The sequence below is a fragment of the Lingula anatina genome, unplaced genomic scaffold (genome assembly GCF_051362555.1).
Source record: "Lingula anatina isolate TDL-2025a unplaced genomic scaffold, LinAna3.0 unanchor82, whole genome shotgun sequence".
NCBI lineage: Eukaryota > Metazoa > Brachiopoda > Lingulata > Lingulida > Lingulidae > Lingula > Lingula anatina.
This window is the reverse complement of record NW_028257603.1, coordinates 195,141-215,553: the sequence shown is the minus strand read 5'-3', so window position 1 is coordinate 215,553 and position 20,413 is coordinate 195,141. Positions and strand designations below refer to the sequence as shown.

At 36.1% G+C, this 20,413-nt stretch overlaps 2 protein-coding genes across 3 annotated transcripts in view; one reads left to right on the top strand and one right to left on the bottom strand.

Moving 5' to 3' along the window:
* Nucleotides 1-20,392, bottom strand: part of LOC147759121 (gamma-tubulin complex component 5-like) — a 31,549-nt gene extending 11,157 nt beyond the window's left edge. For both annotated transcript variants that reach the window (XM_086998312.1, XM_086998313.1), the window contains exons 1-10: nt 20,289-20,392; nt 19,033-19,139; nt 18,604-18,715; nt 18,202-18,298; nt 17,804-17,880; nt 17,187-17,428; nt 16,594-16,683; nt 1,233-1,329; nt 882-1,098; nt 298-494 (exon numbers count right to left, since the gene is read on the bottom strand). In XM_086998312.1, coding sequence (XP_086854438.1) covers nt 298-494; nt 882-1,098; nt 1,233-1,329; nt 16,594-16,683; nt 17,187-17,428; nt 17,804-17,880; nt 18,202-18,298; nt 18,604-18,715; nt 19,033-19,139; nt 20,289-20,360 — 1,308 coding nt within the window. In that variant the 5' untranslated portion in view covers nt 20,361-20,392. The remainder of the gene's footprint in view (nt 1-297; nt 495-881; nt 1,099-1,232; nt 1,330-16,593; nt 16,684-17,186; nt 17,429-17,803; nt 17,881-18,201; nt 18,299-18,603; nt 18,716-19,032; nt 19,140-20,288) is intronic.
* On the top strand, nt 5,039-6,085 carry LOC147759122 (uncharacterized). The gene has a single exon (XM_086998315.1). It carries the CDS (start codon nt 5,114-5,116, stop codon nt 6,080-6,082), a length of 969 nt encoding a protein of 322 aa, XP_086854441.1. The 5' UTR covers nt 5,039-5,113; the 3' UTR covers nt 6,083-6,085.
* Nucleotides 20,393-20,413: the final 21 nt, after the last annotated feature.

Genomic DNA, 20,413 nt, shown 5'->3' with positions numbered 1-20,413 from the left:
ACAATATACAAAGAAAAGTACACTTTCTCTCTCTTAAGTTGGCACAAGCACCCACATAAATTCACACATACTTGCAAGCACACATACATACTCTCACATGCATGCATGCAAACACACACACACACAAACACACACTAAAACAATATACAAAGAAAAGTACACTTTCCCTCTCTTAAGTTGCGCTGTCAAATAATTTGGCACAAGCACACATATAAATTCGCACATACTCACAAGCACACACATACATACTCTCACATGCATGCATGCAAACACACAAACAAACACATCCACACTTACTGTCAGAACCCCATCCTCTCCAGTGGAGTCATATTCACATATGGTGTCATACAGAGTGCTGAGGAGGTGAGAGGCCTGTTCTGAGTGGCTCCCCCTACAGCTGACAATACCCTCTTGGTGTACTCTGTGCAGGACCTCCAGCTCGTGGAATCTAGGTCGAAGGTTATGGGTCAAGGTCAGCAAGGTCATGGTCTCCTCTGGAAATTGTCATAACACAGATTTTATAAATTTTCAAAGATCTTGGCAACCAACATCTCATATCTCAATACAAGAATTAAGAGGGGTATATGTAAATGGAACAATTAATGTGGCAAATATATAATAATGATCAACAGTTCATTTTAAACACGCAATAACATGGTATACTGGTATGGCATGGTTAATGTGATGACAGTATAAAAATCCTTATACCTCTTAAATATTCTTTTTAGCACTTAACACAACTTAATTCATCATGTATGAAAAAGTAATAAAAATAAAATTTGAATAAAATAAAATTACATAAAATTAAATAAAACTAAGAGCTCAAACCATAATTACACCCAGTGCTCACAGTGGTGGTACAAATAAAATAAAACCCCTACCCTGTGCCATGGCTTGTTTCTCCAATATAGTCAGCTGTTTTTTCAAGTTTTGTAAATAGGTGGCAGTAGTGGTGGCATAGGCCTGGTGAGTTTGACTGACAGCTGCCACACTGTTGTCATGGTAACTATTCATGAGCACCGCCTCCACAAATTGCTGCAGTTGATGCACTATATTGCCGTATGTTGTCATTTTCCTCAGAAAAGCCAGCAAACTTTCCTAGAAGATCAATTTATAAGTGAAAGAAATTGGTGTTAATTGTTTTTTACCAGCAACATTCAATTAACAATTAACAGTCACACTGACTTGAAACACAAGCTGGTGGCTAGAAAAAGTTCAGGAAAAAAACTTACCTGTGTTAAGTGAGAAAATTTAAGACCATCTCTGACAGCAAACTTTCCATCCCGGTCCAGAGAAAAGATGTAAGATTCAGGGACACCAGAAAGCAACCTTCAAAAAGAAAGAATAAACCCATCAGAATGAGAAGTAGGTGTGGTTTCTGAAGGGGAGGCCAAGTACCTTGACAGAATCCAAAACAGTAACAAAACAAAGAAAAACTGTAAAAATATGGCATGGGTCCAGGGGGTTGCCAGCACTGATCTCGATCTTAAAAGACATTTTTGGCTCCCAATTGTCAAAAAATCACAGTACTGAGGTATATATTTTTTTCTTTGTGTGTGTGTGTGTGTGTGTGTGTGTGTGTGTGTGCTCTTGTGCACGCATTCTAACCGAGGACACACACCCGCCCGAAACCCACTAACCGAGGACACACCTCCAACCGAGGACGTCCTCGGTTGACATAAGCAGTGGAATGCATAAAGGGGCCCATTTCAAGTTAGGTGGTGAAATTTGACGCTATTCTGAGCCAGTCCTCGGTTATGCTGTATAGCGCGGGCCAAATTCCCGCCACGAGTGTATCAGAAATACTGTCCAACTTTTTGTCTGAAATCGAGCTATACACACGCGTCCTCGGTTGTGCTGTAAAGGGCGGACCAAATTCCGCGTCCTCGGTTGTGCTGTAAAGGGCAGACTAAACTGAAACTAATGTTATATCTCAGATGTCTATATATTCAGTAAGTTCATATTTTTAAACTAAAGGTCTTTTTTTATCAAATTAAGCTCTCCTAGGCCGTTACGTAACTACATAACTATCATCGCACTGTACATATTACGGCACGCTTCTTTATTAGTACAACTGACTTGGAGTGGTTTAAATAAAGAAGAACTGTCTGAATTTGTGGCTCACTCGGTAGATCTTAGGACCGACAATCTTTTGAGGGTGCAAGAATTACTCTGAAATAAACTAAAAGTATCAAATAAACGTACCGGTACGTTAATTAATTTTCCAAATTTCTTCCCGCCGGTACGCTCCACTTTCACCCAGTACGCTTATTAATTTTTCAAAAATCTTCCACCCGGTATGTTTATTAAATACCTATTGTACCGGTGGGAAATTACACAAGTACAAGTCACGCTTTTTATTTTCTTAAATTGAAGTATAATGAGAAGAAAATCGAGATCTCAACTCATTACCTACTGTTCCACAAACAGCACTGGAAAGTAGGTCAAGCGGAAGTCGCTCTCTGAACACAACAGTACATGCGTCACCTGATTTCAGTTTCTATAAATAGACGTGCTTTCCCTTCAGCAGTGACAACTACTCATGTATATCGATCGAATGATGCAATGTCGCAAGGTGATAGGATCATATTTATAGCTAAGGAGGTCATTTCAAGTGCAGCAAAGAAGTTGTGTCTGTTTTCAAACGTCAATTATTTCATGCCGATTTATGATTTAAACGATGTTAAATCACATTTCTATGTAAGATAAACCCTTAGGAGTTTACAGGTATGCAAAACGAACCTTATATCTGAGAATAAATTTACTAGTATGAACCGTATGGCTCTCGGAGGCGGCTTAGGTGCGATATATCTGGGTCTTCGGCCCCTGACAATTATGAAATTTAACTCATCCCGTTTTTAAGATAAATTTTAATACTGAGTGAATTTTACCTGGTGAATTTTTTTTTTTTTTTACAATTGTGACAGTGTATGGTTTCGTGTATTTTTACTATATTCATTTATCTATTTCTTCTTTCTTTCTTTCTCTCTTTGGTGTGCGTTCATTGGTTACTTCTCACACGTGATGAGAATCATCTTCACGTGATCTTAGTCGTAGTCGTTTGCCGCGCCCTTTTCACTTTGTCACTTGTATCTGACCAGCACGGTCATACATTTACTTCCTTTATTCTACAGGTGAGCTGAGTATTTTTTTTAAATGTAAATTGCCATGATACATTGTTAGTAAGCTATTTGTTTAGTTATTTATACTATTAAACGGGTTTGGTTATTTAATTAGTTATTTTGTTTAAATGTTTTATTCACTATAACAAAGATTGACTTTGTCACTTGTATCTGACCAGCACGGTCATACATTTACTTCCTTTATTCTACAGGTCAAATAAATCCTTGTCTATTACACAGAAGTTTGTTATTCATCCAATTAAAACAAACTGTGACACATGGGGGCTCGTCCGGGAGTTGAACCCGGGACCTCTCGCATATGGTTCCCTCTACAACAGAGCGTGGACGATCGTTTGGTGTGAATATCGCTTCAGTAACTTCTGAACCTCTACAACAGAGCGTCGGTTGGTGTGAACATCACTTTGGTAACCTCTGAACCTCTACATGAGAGCGTCGTGGCGTAGACCTGAAGTACCCTCTTCAACAGAGAACGCCTTCATCCCCGAAACCTGGTCCTTGAAAATTTGGCCGAAAACAGACGTCTATTCTGATCTGAGCTCAGACTGAGTGGAGAAAGGTGAAGTAATAAAGCAGATACTTCACGTAAGTTGCAACAATTGACTGTATATATGTATATGACTTTTGCAAGTCGTTGACATTGATATTGAATCATTGATGATTGGATGAGTCCACCAGTGACAATTTGCCTTTGCGAACTGTATATAAATGTGCATCTAAAGTTGTGGATGCTGTTCAATGTGTTTCTTATATATTGACATTGATTGAGTGACTGTTTTATTACCCATTTGATTAGTTGAAGTACATTGTCCTTGTAAAAATTGTCTTTGCTGATTTTGGTATAATTTGTGAACCATATAATCAGAAGCTATCGGTATTTCTAGCTTGGACAAGTTTCCGTTGATAGACGTACATTATTTATATGATATTGTGGTTTTGCCCATATAATGTCCCTTATATTCACCTCTTGACCCTATCAGTGAGTAAGTCATTGTGTGTATAGTAATTTGTGATGTGTTTTTCTGAAAACTGAAAACCCTAAGGTGAATTACGCATGTGCGGAGGGAAAAAGCAAGCTACATTAGTTGGTCTAATCACAGGACTGCCTTTAAGTCCATTGTCGATTGTTAGTCTGTCAAGGTGAAATTTTCATAACACATTGTTTGTTTGTTTGTTTGCTGATTGTTTACGAGAGTAGTTTAGTGGATATTACTTCCCGTTACAGTTTTGTTGTTTTTGTTGACCGGAGTAATATTATGTTAACTCTCTTGTGCATTAGCGTATGTAAATAATAGTGTATATAGACTCTTATTTTTCATTAGGAACATTACATTTTATTTTTTGCTGTTCACTTACACCTGGGTAGCACGAGACAACTATTTTCAAGGTGTGTTGTTGTTATGCATGAGTGAACAACCCTCAAATCAAGTTACGCTACAGTGAACAATACCAAAATCAAGTTACGCTACAGCGAACAACAACCGCGATTCCACTCCACTTTGTATCGTAGTAGTGTGTATTTCACAGTAATTAGTAGCGTTGATTCAGCATTGCCGGTGTTACTGCTAAGCCTTTATTTCTTGGTAGCAGTGAAATACGTATAAACTTAGTTGACCTAGTTTATCAGTGTGCTGGTTTTGGTTTGATTATATTTCTTATCACTTTTGATAGGATTTACTATCCGTTGTAGTCATAATTTGGTAATGACAGTAGACCGATAGGTCGGATAGTTTTCATTTGTTTGATAGTACACTCATTGATAATTTTCAATTTTATTTGTGTGTAAATAGAAAAAGAAACGTATTTATTTATTTATTTATTTGTATCATGGCAAATTAAGCTATACTAAACCTCACCATTCTTTTTCTAGAACTGTTTATTTCGCATTCTTTCATCTATTCTGATATCAATCGGGACTTGCCTGTAATTTTTACATTTCTTTTATTGCTGTACTGTGCATCTCATTTCTTGAAATGGAGTCTTCAGATTCTGATCATGAGTCGGAGGAACCTGTATATAAATCTCCAGGCGACATTGGTGTCTCTGGAAATGTTGGAACTTCTCGTTTTGGTTTCAGTTCTTCTAAGACCAAAAGGAAAATACACTTTTCTCATTCCACCCCTAAGCCCCACAAATCCCCGTCTGAAGTAATGATTAGAACAACTGCAATACCCTATTTGGTAAAATTTTCAGGGGGTACTCAAATGGGAGAGGCTTCATATAAGCAATGGAAATATGAGGTGGAAGCTCTATTAAAGGATGAATCATATGATGAATCCATGATTTTGCAGGCAATAAGAAAATCACTAAAGGGAGTGGCATGTGAACTTTTACTTAGCCTAGGTCATGAGGCAGGTGTTACAGCAGTGCTGGACATGATGAATAAACATTTTGGCGACGTATTGCCGGCGGAAGATTTATATGAAAAGTTTTTTTCAGCAAAACAAAATCCCAACGAAAGCATCACACTCTGGGCATGCAGGTTAGAAAAACTTTTGTCTTCTATTTCAGATACAGAAAATTTGCAGGAACCAGAGGTGCATAACAACATGCTCAGAAATAAATTTTACAAAGGGTTATCGTCTGCTTATGTCAAAAATGGTTTGAGACATAAATTTGATAACGGTGACTCTTTTGCAAAATTACTTACTGCTGCAAGAGTTTTAGAACAGGAAATTGTGTCTAAGCCTGTACAAAGTAGAGCCCAGACTACAGTATCTTCTTCCAAACCTGTTCATTGTGAATCCCAAACTGCTTCTTCGGTTTCCACACCTCAGTCAGATATTTCTGATAAAATGGATGAGTTAATTAAACAAATCACAAAAATGAATGAACGTATTGAAAAACTGGAAATGAAACAGGAGAGAAGGAAAAGGGAGGTGAAATGCTACAAATGTGGTAAAGGGGGGCATATTCAAAGAAACTGTCCTTCTTTAAACTAGTTCGTTCTCAGCAAAACAAGGGGCAATTGTTGGGAAAGGTGAACACCAGCCCCATTGAAAACATTGTAGGCCCAGCTAATGAATTTCATATTCAGGTTGATGAAGTCCCTTGTATTGGATTGTGGGATACTGGGTCAATGGTGTCTACAGTAGCAATTTCATTTGTTGATAAGCATATGAAACACAGGGATATCATGCCTATGGAAAATTTGATAACAATTCATGGTGCAAATGGAATGATATTACCCTATACTGGTTACATAGAAGCAGATTTTTCTTTATTTCAGAATTTTTCTAGAATTTCAGAAAGTCCAATTTCTATGTCAGCAATCTTTCTTGTTGTGCCTGACACCGAGTACAATATGAAGGTGCCTGTGGTGATAGGAACAAACATCATGAACCAGGTCAATGATTTAAAATCTCCTTTTAAGTCCAATCTGGTGCATTCTACAAAATCTGTTGAATTACATCCGAATCAATCAGTCATTGTACATGGATTTCTGAGGGTTGCCTATGGTTGCAAAATCCCATTGTTGGTAGAGTCTCATAATAATCTTCCTGGTGGTTTGATGTTGACACCCGGTTTGATTGAAGTGAATGGTAGTTCAAAAATCCCAGTTGAAATCACGAACGTCAGTCAAAAGTGTGTGAATATACCTGCCAAGTGTGTTGTTGCGCAAGTGAGTGAGATCAGTCATATATCTAATCAATGTGTTGACAATGATGCTTGTGACAGCAACGAGATTGAAAAAATGTTGGCTGGTAGTGATCTTACAGTTGGTGAAAAGGAAAAAGTGAAAAAGTTGATGGATGAATGGTCGTGTGTATTTTCAAAGTCTGATACAGATTTAGGACACACCACACTTGTGAAACATGCAATTAAGCTCTCCAATGATGAACCATTCAAGGAACGGTGCAGACGTGTACCACCTGCTGTGCATGAGGAACTCAAAGCACATCTGAAGGAGATGCTTGCATGTGGTGCCATTCGTGAATCCCATAGTCCCTGGTCTTCCAATGTGGTTTGTGTAAGAAAACGGGATGGTAAACTTAGAGTTTGCATTGACTACCGCAAACTAAACAGCCGTACAATTAAGGATGCGTATGCATTGCCTCGTGTGGATGATATCCTCAACAATATGGCAGGATCCAAATGGTTTTCTTCGCTGGACTTGAAGTCAGGGTACTGGCAGGTTGAAATGGAGGAAAGTGATAAAGAGAAAACGGCATTCTCAGTAGCAAATGTAGGCCTTTTTGAGTGCAATCGTTTACCTTTTGGGTTGACAAATGCCCCAGCAACTTTTCAGCGCCTAATGGAACGTTGTTTTGGTGACATGACAATGCGCGAATGTTGCATATACTTGGATGACATAATCGTTTTTTCCAGTACACTTGATGAACACTTGGATCGTTTAAGAAAAGTGTTCAAGCGCTTGAATGAGTGTGGTCTGAAGTTGAAAGCCTCAAAATGTCAGTTCTTCAAAAGAAAGGTGAAATATCTTGGTCACATCATTTCAGAAAATGGAATTTGCACAGACCCTGAGAAAATCAACTCTTTACAAAATTGGCCCATTCCTACCACTCTCAAAGAATTAAGACAATTCCTTGGTTTTGCAGGTTATTACAGAAGATTTGTGAAAGATTATGCAAAGATTGCCAAACCTCTTACCGATTTATTGAAGGGAAAACATGACAAGAATCACAATATTTGTTTCAGCAAACCCCATCTTTCCTCTTTCAATACTCTGAAAGACATTCTATCTTCACCACCTATCCTTGCCTATGCAGACTACAATCTTCCTTTCGAATTGCACATAGACGCCAGTCACAGCGGCTTAGGTGCAGTCCTATATCAAAAGCAAAATGGTGCTCTCCGTGTGATAGCCTACGCATCAAGAAGTTTAAGTCAATCAGAAAGAAACTACACCACTCATAAATTAGAATTCCTAGCATTAAAGTGGTCTGTCACTGAAAAATTCCATGATTACCTCTATGGCCAAACTTTTCATGTTGTCACAGACAACAATCCTCTCACCTACATTCTCACAACAGCCAAATTGGATGCTACAGGGCACAGATGGCTAGCAGAATTAGGGAATTATAACTTTTCAATATCTTACAGAAGTGGCCTAAATAACAAAGATGCGGATGGCATGTCAAGAATTCCTCATTCTAACACAATACACTCCAATGTCTTTCATGCTGTGTCTGATGGAGTATTAGGTGAACCTTCTTTCATTGATACACTAGCACTCTCTGCAAGTGTCACCGAATTTTCTCATGAAGAGGGTATGTGTTCACAAATTGATTGGAAAACTGTCCAGGAATCGGACAGGGGTATTTCCAAGGTAATTGCATTTTTACTGAACAACAACAAACCATCGCTAAGACAATTAAAAAATGAAAGCAAGGAAGTGCGGTGTTTGTGTTATGAGTGGAATCATCTGACTTTGAGGAATGGTGTGTTATATAGGAAGAGAAAGGTTGGTGAGAAATACATGTATCAACTTGTATTGCCGAAATGCAAGAGAGAGTATGTTTTGGAAATGTTACATGATCATATGGGACACTTTGGAAGAGACCGTACTTTACAGTTAGTAAGAAATAGGTTCTTTTGGCCATCTATGGCAAAAGATGTATCAGAAAAAATAAGTTCTTGTGGTCGATGCGTAAAAAGAAAAACCCCTGTTTCAGTGCCCGCTGCAACACTAGTCAATATTCATACAACTCAGCCTATGGAATTGGTTTGCATAGACTTCTTGAGCCTTGAACCTTCTAAAGGTCGTTTTGATAGCATTCTAGTTATGACCGACCACTTTACAAGATATGCATTGGCGGTCCCTACCCGAAATCAAACGGCCAAAACTACAGCAAAAGCGCTCTTTGAAAATCTTATTGTGCATTACGGTTTTCCTGCTCGTCTGCACAGCGATCAAGGTCGCAACTTTGAAAGTTCTATCATAAAGAATTTGTGTGAAATTGCCAACATTGAAAAAAGTCGTACCACCCCTTATCACCCTATGGGAAATGGCATGTGTGAGCGTTTTAATCATACTCTTTTAAACATGCTGGGTACTCTCGAGGAGGAAGAGAAGAAAGACTGGAAGAGTCATTTGCCATTTTTGGTTCATGCGTACAATAGTACCATTCACAACTCCACTGGTTACTCACCTTTTTCATTAATGTTTGGCCGGGAACCTCGTCTTCCTATAGACACTTTGCTTGACAGTGATAGCCATAAAAAATCTCAGGAATCGTACACACAATATATGAAAGACTTTAAAGCCAAATTGTTCAAAGCTCACCAATTAGCAAAAGAAAATATTCAGAGAGCACAAAAGAATCAAAAAGACGTGTATGATTTAAAAGTGAGAAATGCGACTCTACATCCAGGTGACAGAGTTTTAGTAAAAACTGTGGCATTTAAGGAAGGGGGGAAACACAAATTGGCTGACAGGTGGCAAGATGAAGTTTTCGTTGTTTTATCCCAGCCCAACAAAGAAATCCCTGTATATCAAGTCCAGAGGGAAGGTGGAAAACAAACCAAAGTATTACACCGAAACTTATTGTTACCAATATCGTCATCAATGTCTAAGTCAAATAGCTGTGTCAAACCAAAGAAAAATAAAACCCGTATATGTCAGAGTAAATGTGTCAATAAGAGTGATTCAGACAGTGAGGAAGAAAATCAGCTTTATGTTGATATCATTTTACCTGGAAAGGCAGAAAGTATGAGTGAACGTGACGTAGAGGAACGTATAGAAAATGATAATGAGTATGAAAGAATTTCTCAGAGTGTTGATACTGAGTGCACAGATGATGCATATGTTGAAGAAAAGAATGATGGAATTTCTCAAATTGGTGAAACTGAGTACACAGGTGATGTATATGTTGAGGAAAAGAATGACAGAATTTCTCTGAGTGGTGATAATGTGTGCACAGGTGAACAGAGTAGTGAGAAGAATGATATTGAAGAAAAATCTTTGAGAAGATCAAAAAGAACCAGAAGAAAACCTGCGTGGATGACGGACGCGTACATCATGGAACTACATGCAAGTTTGAGTGAGTTGTCAGAGAAACAAGGGAAGATTTTAAAAGATTATATTGAAATAATGGTCAATGTCAACACAGAAGACCAATCTGTGTTTGTTTAAAAGTATACTTTTCAAATGTATATATGTAAATAAATATCTTGTATAATGTCTTGTGTTTTCTTTTGAAAATTGGGTATTTCCAGCCCAATTTATTTTGATGGTGCCTCAAAGATAATTTAAGATTACCTCTGATGTTTGTAATGGTGAGGACACCATTTCATTAGGGGGGGTAGAATGTGACAGTGTATGGTTTCGTGTATTTTTACTATATTCATTTATCTATTTCTTCTTTCTTTCTTTCTCTCTTTGGTGTGCGTTCATTGGTTACTTCTCACACGTGATGAGAATCATCTTCACGTGATCTTAGTCGTAGTCGTTTGCCGCGCCCTTTTCACTTTGTCACTTGTATCTGACCAGCACGGTCATACATTTACTTCCTTTATTCTACAGGTGAGCTGAGTATTTTTTTTAAATGTAAATTGCCATGATACATTGTTAGTAAGCTATTTGTTTAGTTATTTATACTATTAAACGGGTTTGGTTATTTAATTAGTTATTTTGTTTAAATGTTTTATTCACTATAACAAAGATTGACTTTGTCACTTGTATCTGACCAGCACGGTCATACATTTACTTCCTTTATTCTACAGGTCAAATAAATCCTTGTCTATTACACAGAAGTTTGTTATTCATCCAATTAAAACAAACTGTGACACAATGATCAATAGCTAGCTTTTTATGTACAGACACAGATGTGTCTGTACATATAGCCGTCATCTGCGTCTGTCGTCGCCGTCGCTGTCGCCGTCGTGGCCGTCGCCGTGCACTTTTACCGATAACACGATAAGTGGAAAACTTTTTTTCTTTTGGCTTGAAACTTACAGAACTGATGAATATTCGTAATACGCAGGTCAAGTTCGAAAATCAGCATGATCGGGTCACTTATAGGGAATTTATGCTGTTTTTTCACTTTTTTCAGCATATATGCAGCACCGATAACACGATAAGTGGAAAACCATTTTACCTTTTGGTTTCAAACTTACAGAACTGATGAATATTCATAATACGCAGGTCAAGTTTGAAAATCAGCGTGATTGGGTCATTTTTAGGGAAGTAATGCTGTTTTTCACTTTTTTTCAGCATGTATGCAACACCTTTGTGCTATATGATGGTACTGTATGGATGGCAGTCTATAAAATTGTCCCTTGGGTGATCACTAATTAAATTAAAGTCTATAAAGTCACTTGCCTACTCATTAATTTTCAATTGGCCATTAAATGAGATTACATAAAACACTCCTTGAGATTTCCCTGTAAAGTCCCATAGGTTTAGCTCTCTTAACTGTGTCACAAAATTAGGATTTGGTGATAATTGTGCAGATAAATGGTGTTAAACATTGCAAATAAATTTACAACAAAAAGAATGTGTTATGCCAACATGCTATAGATGAATAACAGTGCTTTATTTTTCTCAAACTTGGTGGGGTTATTAATATCAAGTTAATACAGCTAGATTAAAAGTTTGAATAGCAGCTTTATTGGAATTTTTTACGTTTTTTTTTTAATTTTTTTTTTTAAATTATTTTTCAAACACTAGCATCTTCAAGATGTGATTTTTTACTCCCATCCACCAGAAGTGCTGTGCATTTTCTGTATTTTTGTATATAATTGTTATTTCTTCAGATTTAATTCTTAGGCATGTTAACAGTCTCATTATGGAACTAATAAGATATGTAAAAGTGTTGTTTTGACATTTTCTGCTTCTTAACAATATTGTTGATTATATAAAAATGACGGTAAACCTGTTATAATATTGTGCATTGTGTAATAAAGTATCATAAATGGAAAGGAACTCATCATTGCAGTTTGTCAGATTTAATCATTCACTATGTTCAGCATCTGCAAATGGAGCAAATTGGACATTGAAAATTGTTCTATTGATAGTTTTCCTATGTCAACAATTTTCCTAGTTGAACATTTAAAAATGACAGTTTATTGATCATTTTGTTTTAAAAAAGGTGTTGAAAATGGAAAGAAAATCATTTCAGTACAGTTATCTCTTGTTTACATTTTGGCATTTTGAAAGTGTGACTCTGAACTTCCATGGCCTTGAAGACCTTCCCAAATCACATTTTCTGAATATTCATGATACTTTTATTTTTTTATAAAAAATTTGATGGTCATTATACTGTTAAGTATTATGGTTTATTGCATGAAAGTTGAAGAAAACCCTATTTTGGACACTGCTGCCAGGATAGCGGTTACGGGAAAACCATGTTACTTACGATACTGAAACTTACTGAAAAGTTTCATAAGACAGAAGTGCAGCTTGTGTTTAAAAACCAGTGTGATTGTTTTCTGTTTTGGAGGCAATGCAGGTTTATAGAGTGCTATACTGGCATTTTCAAGTCGTGACTTATCACTCCCATCTGCCAGGAGCCCTGTACTCTTACTTTGTAACATTTTCTGTATTTTGTTAAGTTACAAGAATGATTCTTAGGATTGACATACAGCAAAAAAAAAAAAAAAAATTAATAATAATAATAATATATATATATATATATATATATATTTTTTTTTTTTTTTTTTAATGAGTTTAAGCAATTTTTTTTGTGTTTAATTTTCACTGTACCTCATTCTGGCATTTCCAAAGTTTAACTCTTATCAGCCTGACACCTTAGGGACTATTTCCAGACCCTATCACGCTAACTGTGGATCGATCTATCTCCATGGGAATTCTCGCTAAATTGCAATCAATGTAAGTGGCTTAGTTGTCTGTCACGCCTACTGAAACTGGCATGCCAGAATCCTAAGACTCTCAAACTGAAAGCAATTTAGTGAGAAACCCCTTGGAGTTGGATTGATCCTGTTAGATTGATCTAGGTATGGGAACTTAGTCTAATGCTTGATACACATTTTACTTTCATCCTAATCCAATGTTATGCAGAATAAGAATTTGATTTTGGCTATGCATTTACAGTTAGCATAATACATTAGTTCATCAGAATTGACAGTATCCTATTTCCTGCGTTTTTATTTTCTGGTTTTTGTCTGTACATTTGACAGCTTTGCTGCCTTGTTTCTTTCTCTTCTTCTTCTTTACTTTTATTTATTTATTTCATTTTTTTTTTGGGGGGGGGGGAGCGGTGTAAAGGTTTTTTCCACCCAGTACTTTTATTCCATCCAGTACTTTTATTAAATTTCGAGATTTTTTCCACCCAGTACTTTTATTCCATCAGTACTTTTATTAAATTTTGAGATTTTTTCCACCCAGTACTTTTATTCCATCAGTACTTTTATTCGATACTACAGAGTAGGCTTTTCATAAAACTCACAGAACTGATGATTATAAGTAAAAGAATGGTCAAGATTGAAAATCAGCATGACCAGGCCCTTTTCTTTCTTTTTTTTTTTTCAGCATATAAGTAACACTGTAAGCACATTTCAGGGAGAACCAATAAGCCTGTTTTCATGAAACTCACAGGAGTAATCAATGTTATCTATATACAAATCAAGTTTAAAAATAAGATTGATTGGTTGAGTTTTGAGGGACTTCAGCTTTTATTTGTATATAAGTGGTTTTCCTCAGATTTGATTGTCAGGCATGTTGACAGTTTCGTTATTGAACTAACTAGATATGTAAATATGTTAGTGTTTGTCTGAAATTTTCTGCATCTTTACAACATTGCTAGTTGATTAAATAAATATGACGGTAAACATGTTATCATGTACTGTGTAATACAGTGTCTCAAAATGGAGGAAATGGGGTGATTATTTTCAAAAGTTTTGCTTATTTTCTCTCCTTTTTTCAGTGTACATGCAACACTGTAAACACACTTCAAGGAGAACCAATAGGCCTGTTTTCATGAAACTCAGAGAACTGATGATTATTAATAAATTAAAAGGAATGATCAAGATTGAAAACCAGCATGACCAGGCCCTTTTCTTTCAAATGTTATGCTGTTTTTTTTTCAGCATACATGTAACACTGTAAGCACATTTCAAGGAGAACCAATAAGCCTGTTTTCATGAAACTCACAGAACTGATGATTATTAGTAAAAGAATGGTCAACATTGAAAATCAGCATGACCAGGCCCTTTTCTTTCAAATGTTATGCTGTTTTTTTTAAGCAAAGAAGTAACACTGTAAGCACATTTCAGGAAGAACCAATAACTTAAAGCCTGTTTTCATGAAACTCACAGAACTGATTATTATGAGTAAAAGAATGGTCAAAATTGAAAATCAGCATGACCAGGCCCTTTTCTTTCAAATTTTATGCTGTTTTTTTTTCAGCATATAAGTAACACTGTAAGCACATTTCAGGGAGAACCGATAGGCCTGTTGTCATTAAACTCACAAGAGTGATCAATGTTATCTATATACAAATCAAATTTAAAAATAAGATAGATTGGTTGAGTTCTGAGGGACTTCAACTTTTATTTGTATATAAGTGGTTTTCCTCAGATTTGATTGTCAGGCATGTTGACAGTTTCGTTATTGAATTAACTAGATATGTAAATATGTTAGTGTTTCTCTGAAATTGTCTGCATCTTTACAACATTGCTAGTTGATTAAATAAATATGATGGTAAACATGTTATCATGTACTGTGTAATACAGTGTCTCAAAATGGAGGAAATGGGGTGATTATTTTCAAAAGTTTTGCATTTTTTCTCCTTTTTTCAGTGTACATGCAACACTGTTAACATATTTCAAGGAGAACCAATAAGCCTGTTTTCATGAAACTCACAGAACTGATGATTATTAGTAAAAGAATGGTCAAGATTGAAAATCAGCAAGACCAGGCCCTTTTCTTTCAAATGTTATGCTGTTTTTTTTTTTTTTTTTTTTTTTTTTTTTTTTTTTTTTTTCAGCATATAAATTATGTAACACTGTAAGCACATTTCAGGGAGAACCAATAACTTAAAGCCTGTTTTCATGAAACTCACAGAACTGATGATTATTAGTAAAAGCATATTAGTAACACTGTAAGCACATTTCAGGGAGAACCGATAGGCCTGTTGTTATTAAACTCACAAGAGTGATCAATGTTATCTATATACAAATCAAATTTAAAAATAAGATTGATTGGTTGAGTTTTGAGGGACTTCAGCTTTTATTTGTATATAAGTGGTTTTCCTCAGATTTGATTGTCAGGCATGTAAACAGTCTCATTATTGAATTTACTAGATATGTAAAATGGGTTGTTTGACAATTTCTGCGTCTTGACAATATTGCTAGTTGATTATATAAAAATGGTGGTAAACCTGTTATCTTGTATTGTGTAAAAAAAGTGCCAAAATGGAAATGAACTCGTATCATTGTAGTTTGTCAGATTCAATCATTCACAATGTTCGGAATGGAGGAATGGAGGACATTTAAACTTGTTATATTGATATTTTTGCCATCTCAACAATTTTCTTAGTTGATCATGTGAAATGGCAGTAAACTGTATTATTTTATGTAAAAAAGTTAAAAATGGAAAGAAACCCATTTCAGTACAGTGCTCTCTTGTATACATTTAGCATTTTCAAAGTATGACTTTGGAGTTCCATGAACCTGAAAACCTTTGCTAGTCACATTTTCTGAATATTCATGATACTAATATTTTATTATAAAAAATTGATGATCATTATGCTCTTAAGCATTATATAATATTGCATCAAATTGGAAGAAAGCACAATTTTGGGTGCTGCTGGCATGATGTCCTCAATTGTAAAATTGTGTACTGTTCAAGTCTGTATCCAATGGACGACACTTTGTGTTATCAAAATACAAAATTCATGATAATAAAAGAGTGCTAAATAGAAAATAAGCATTATGAAAATAAAATGTTTGAAAACGAATTTCTTTGGTCTTTTATTTTATTTCATCAGTATCCTTTCTTTTCCTAAATTAATTGATGTTTTATCTCATAATCTTCAATTCTAAAAAAGTGGCAAAGCCCAGCATTAAATATTGTATAACTGTTCATTTAATCATCACCTCTGGTGTTATTTTGGAATTTACCTTAAATATGAAAGAATTTCATAAAAATGTGAATTGCTGCAAAGTAACGCTATATAAAATTTGCTTTGCATTAAAAGTACAATCATTATTACATGTAGATGCATGCATGTCCTCGGTTGTAATGTGTAGTGTCTGTCCGTGTGTGTGTCCGTGTGTGTCCTCGGTTAGAATGTAAAATTCTTGTCAGCAAAAAATTAGTTTTTATAAAAAATTAATTTATAACATTCATACTCGAATAGATTTTACCCTAAATTGAATGTTTTTATTTTGATTTAACCAAGGAATAAGATGTCCTCGGTTGTATGGTGTTGTGCTGATGTCCTCGGTTGGTACACATAGACAAGTGTGTGTGTGTGTGTGTGTGTGTGTGTGTGTGTCGGGGGGGGGGGGGGGGGGGGGGGGCACTCACCATAGTGTCTCCCTGATGGCCTGTGTCTCTGTCACTAGAGTTGACCCCCTGTCACTGTAGAACAGGTTGCTGGATTTGAGGTGGATTTCCCTGCAAAAACATCAAAATATGAAATTTAAGTCAAAACTGGTAGCATGCTATGGCAATTGCTCATTAAGTTGGAACAGACTTTTTTTTATTCAATTTAAACATCAAAATATAAGCCAAAACTGGTAGTATGCTTTGGTAATTTCTCCCTCAGTTTGAGCATTTCTTTTTGCAGTATCTGTCAAAATGATGTTTTGTTAGTGGTATCATTGACCAAAAGCATTCTTCCTGAGGCACTAACACTGGGGGAAAACTGAACAAAAATAAATATTGGAATAATAGAAGCATACTGTAACATATGTTTTGAATGTATCAAGCCTTTAGTCAGGTGAACCATTTTTGGCTTTTTTACAAATATCAGTAATTTCAATAACTCACAGACAGCTGGGACAAATTTAAGAACAATAAGATATTATCAGGCTGTTTTCTGTCTAAAAACATTTTTAAGAATCTACTATAAAGAATGTGAAAATATCACAACAACTACAATTCACATCACCACCTACATCTCTCTAGATAAACTTGCTGAATACTGGAAACTATGAACAGAGTGGTCACTGTCACCCCTCCAGTACTGAACCACCACATTTCTGGTCAGCCACGACTGCCCCGTGTCCACTACGGCCAAAGTCGACCTGGACGGATCTTCCTCCACTGTGATACCAGAGTCGTCTAGGGCCACCACGGCCTCTCTCTGGCCTACATGTGGTTGCCTGTCTGCTTCTTCTTCCTCATCTTCAGACCACACCTTTATATAAATAAATAAATAAATACATAAATAAATAAAAAAAAATGACCATGATTTTGTTTGTTAGTCATGTGAGCAGGCTCTAATTTGAATCATTCTCTGCTGAACTGCTTATCTTGGAACATTAATTATAATATTGAAGCCAGGAAAGGGGATGACTGTCCTCTGTTCATTTTTGAAAAAATAATATAAATGATTATCCAAATTGCTATAAAAAGTCATCATTTTATCTTTTCATGAAGTGGGGGGGGGGGGGTAGGGACTGGAAAAAATCTAAAAGAAATAAATGAATAAGAAAATTAATAAATATGTAGACTTGCTTAATTCATGATAAAAATGGATGACCCTTTAAAATTAAGGCAACTGAATTCTTACCGGAGACTCTGGGTAAGGCCCATCAGGCTCTAGTCCCTCCATCAGGTACGCACCCCAGTCAAAGACCTCCGCCTCCTCTGGAACAGAATGATACATACATCAATATGACTTATTTTCAATAGAGGAAAATTCTGTTCTTTGCAAAAAATTCATGGTAATGAGTTATTTTAAATAATCATCTGTGGTAAAAATAGCAGCAATCTACCTTCATTTATAATGGTATATATGTAAATAGAACTAAGCCCCATATGATGGTCCAGTCTCCATTCCAAGTGTGTTAGGTGCGACTGTGTCCCTTTTCTCTTCCACTCTCTCAAAATGCCAAATGTGTTATTGTTACATAAATTGCAACAGATGTGACACTGTGTCACAACTAACACAACTGATGCTTCACTTACCCTGTACCACCTCTTTCTGACTTTCCTCATATGTAGACCGTGTTGGAGCATCGGCCAGAGTCAAAAGTAATGACAGCAAGGCATAATGGGTGTCTGTCTAAAAAAAAAATGGCAGAGACAAACTAGTAAGTAGGTAAACCAAATTTATTTTTAAAAAAATCACCCAATTCAACAAGCTTTTTGAAGACTTTGAAAAGCATCTACAGGTTTAACGGACTATTTTCTAGGATATATATATAATTAATCACTTTTGACCAAACTAAGACCCTTATTTTCTACAATTAATTTCTACTTGTGCAATTTGAGGTATTTTCAAATTTCATTTAAATTTAGTGACTAGTCTCTTTTCAGCTCAGGTCATGTATTCAATGAAAATACGACTTCCAGAGATGTTTCACCTACTTTTCCTTCTGTTTTGCCCTCAAACACTGGACTGGTCAGGAAACTGTCTGTGAGACTGTTGAACTTCTCAGCCTCCACATGATTAGAGTGGATTCTCAACTTTTCATGAATGCTGTGAAAAGATTTTTTAAAAAATAATTTTCATTTAGCGATAAATAGGACAGAGAATGATAATGTGGTAATAGTAAGGCTATTACTAATTCATTCTTTGTCAACACAAACTAAAATTTTCAGTCCAGTTTGAGATAACAATGTCATAACTTGTGAAAGTAAATAAATAACTAGAAACCCTCATTACAAATACCAGTAAAAGACTTTAATTTCTGTTTGGACCAAAAGATCTTTAAATTCTGATGGCCCACTCAAATGGCCTTGTGGGCTGAAGTGTTTGTAATATTTATTTTATTTAGTTTTAATATAAACACGTACCCCTTTAGTGCTCTGGATACCTTATGGCTGTCCACTGCCAGGAACCTGTGATACTTGAAGTTGGACAGAGCAAACTGGAGGCACAGGTCATAGTTTTCTTCTCCTTGCTGAAATATAGATTTATTTATTTATTTATTTATTTATTTATTTGTTGCATGCCATAAGCATGTGGTCTGTGATGTTTACCACAAAATGATCAGTAACTTTATTATGAAGCAGACTATTTCAGTGTGCCATGGTGCTTTGATAAAACAAGGACAAACTGAGAACCTTGAACAAGATCAAGTTAGTGTCTTGAATTGATCACACTTAAAGTCATAATAACTCTTCATTTTGGCCAAAAATTGGATTTTCCTGGAGTAAACGGCAATTTTCCCCGTACTTACCAATGGTCAGCGACCCCATTCCTGCATTCAAAGTTAATCCAGGGTTTTTTTCCTAAACGTACGGTTTTTTGTTAAAATCTCTTAAGAGATTTTAACTGACGGAGCTCTCTCTGACATCGCATAGTCACTGTTGACCTACTTAAAACCGCGGGAAAAGCAGACAACAACAACACAATATAAGATTCATGAGATATATTCGTCTTTTTGTTAAAAATACATTAATATCCACAATGTGTGCCATTCTGGGCTTTTCGTTAACCGACGCACTGTATAAAAACTCGCAACTTACGTCTGCGTCCGCATTAATGCGTTTGGCGCCATATGTTATTTTGGTCTCGAATGAACGCGAGAATCCGCGTGACACCATTACGTCATTAGCAACGAATGCCTTGATGAAAGCATCGAAAGCCATATTGACAAGCACAGATTTTAGTTTTACTGCAATAACGGCCGTTTTAGTGGTAAAATACAATAGAATATATTTCCATGCGTTGTTTACAATGTATTTCATGCGGAATTTTGAATCTCAAAGGAAGAGTTATTATTGCTTTAACTTTCAAGCTTTCATTTTTAAAAATCACGAACAATCTTTTCGATGTCCCACTAACGAATTGTTCCTTAAAATTTTAAGTACCTTAAATATCAATATACACATTCAAGCAATACTTTATCACTTATGGCTTTTAACTGTTGCGGTTCCGACTCAGTGACAGTTTCTGCCCCCCCCCCCCCCCCCCCCCCCCCCTTCTCCGACAAAATATAAACAAAAATCAAGAAACAATTCCTAAACTTTATCACTTTGGGTGTGCTATGAATTTATCGTGGTAAGACAAAAATAAGCAACCGTGTTGTTCTTACTGTGCATCTCACCTCAAAGCCGGCTATGGCGTTGATCAACTTTCCAGTTTCTTTTTCAACTTTTACCCACCGCGCCATTTTCATATGTTTTCATGTCGCTAGAGGGCAGCTGTTACGTGCAAGTCCCGACCTTTTCC

Bases quoted from the DNA above. Each gene is read 5' to 3' on its own strand.
- LOC147759122 (XM_086998315.1), top strand. From the start codon at position 5,114: ATGGAGTCTTCAGATTCTGATCATGAGTCGGAGGAACCTGTATATAAA.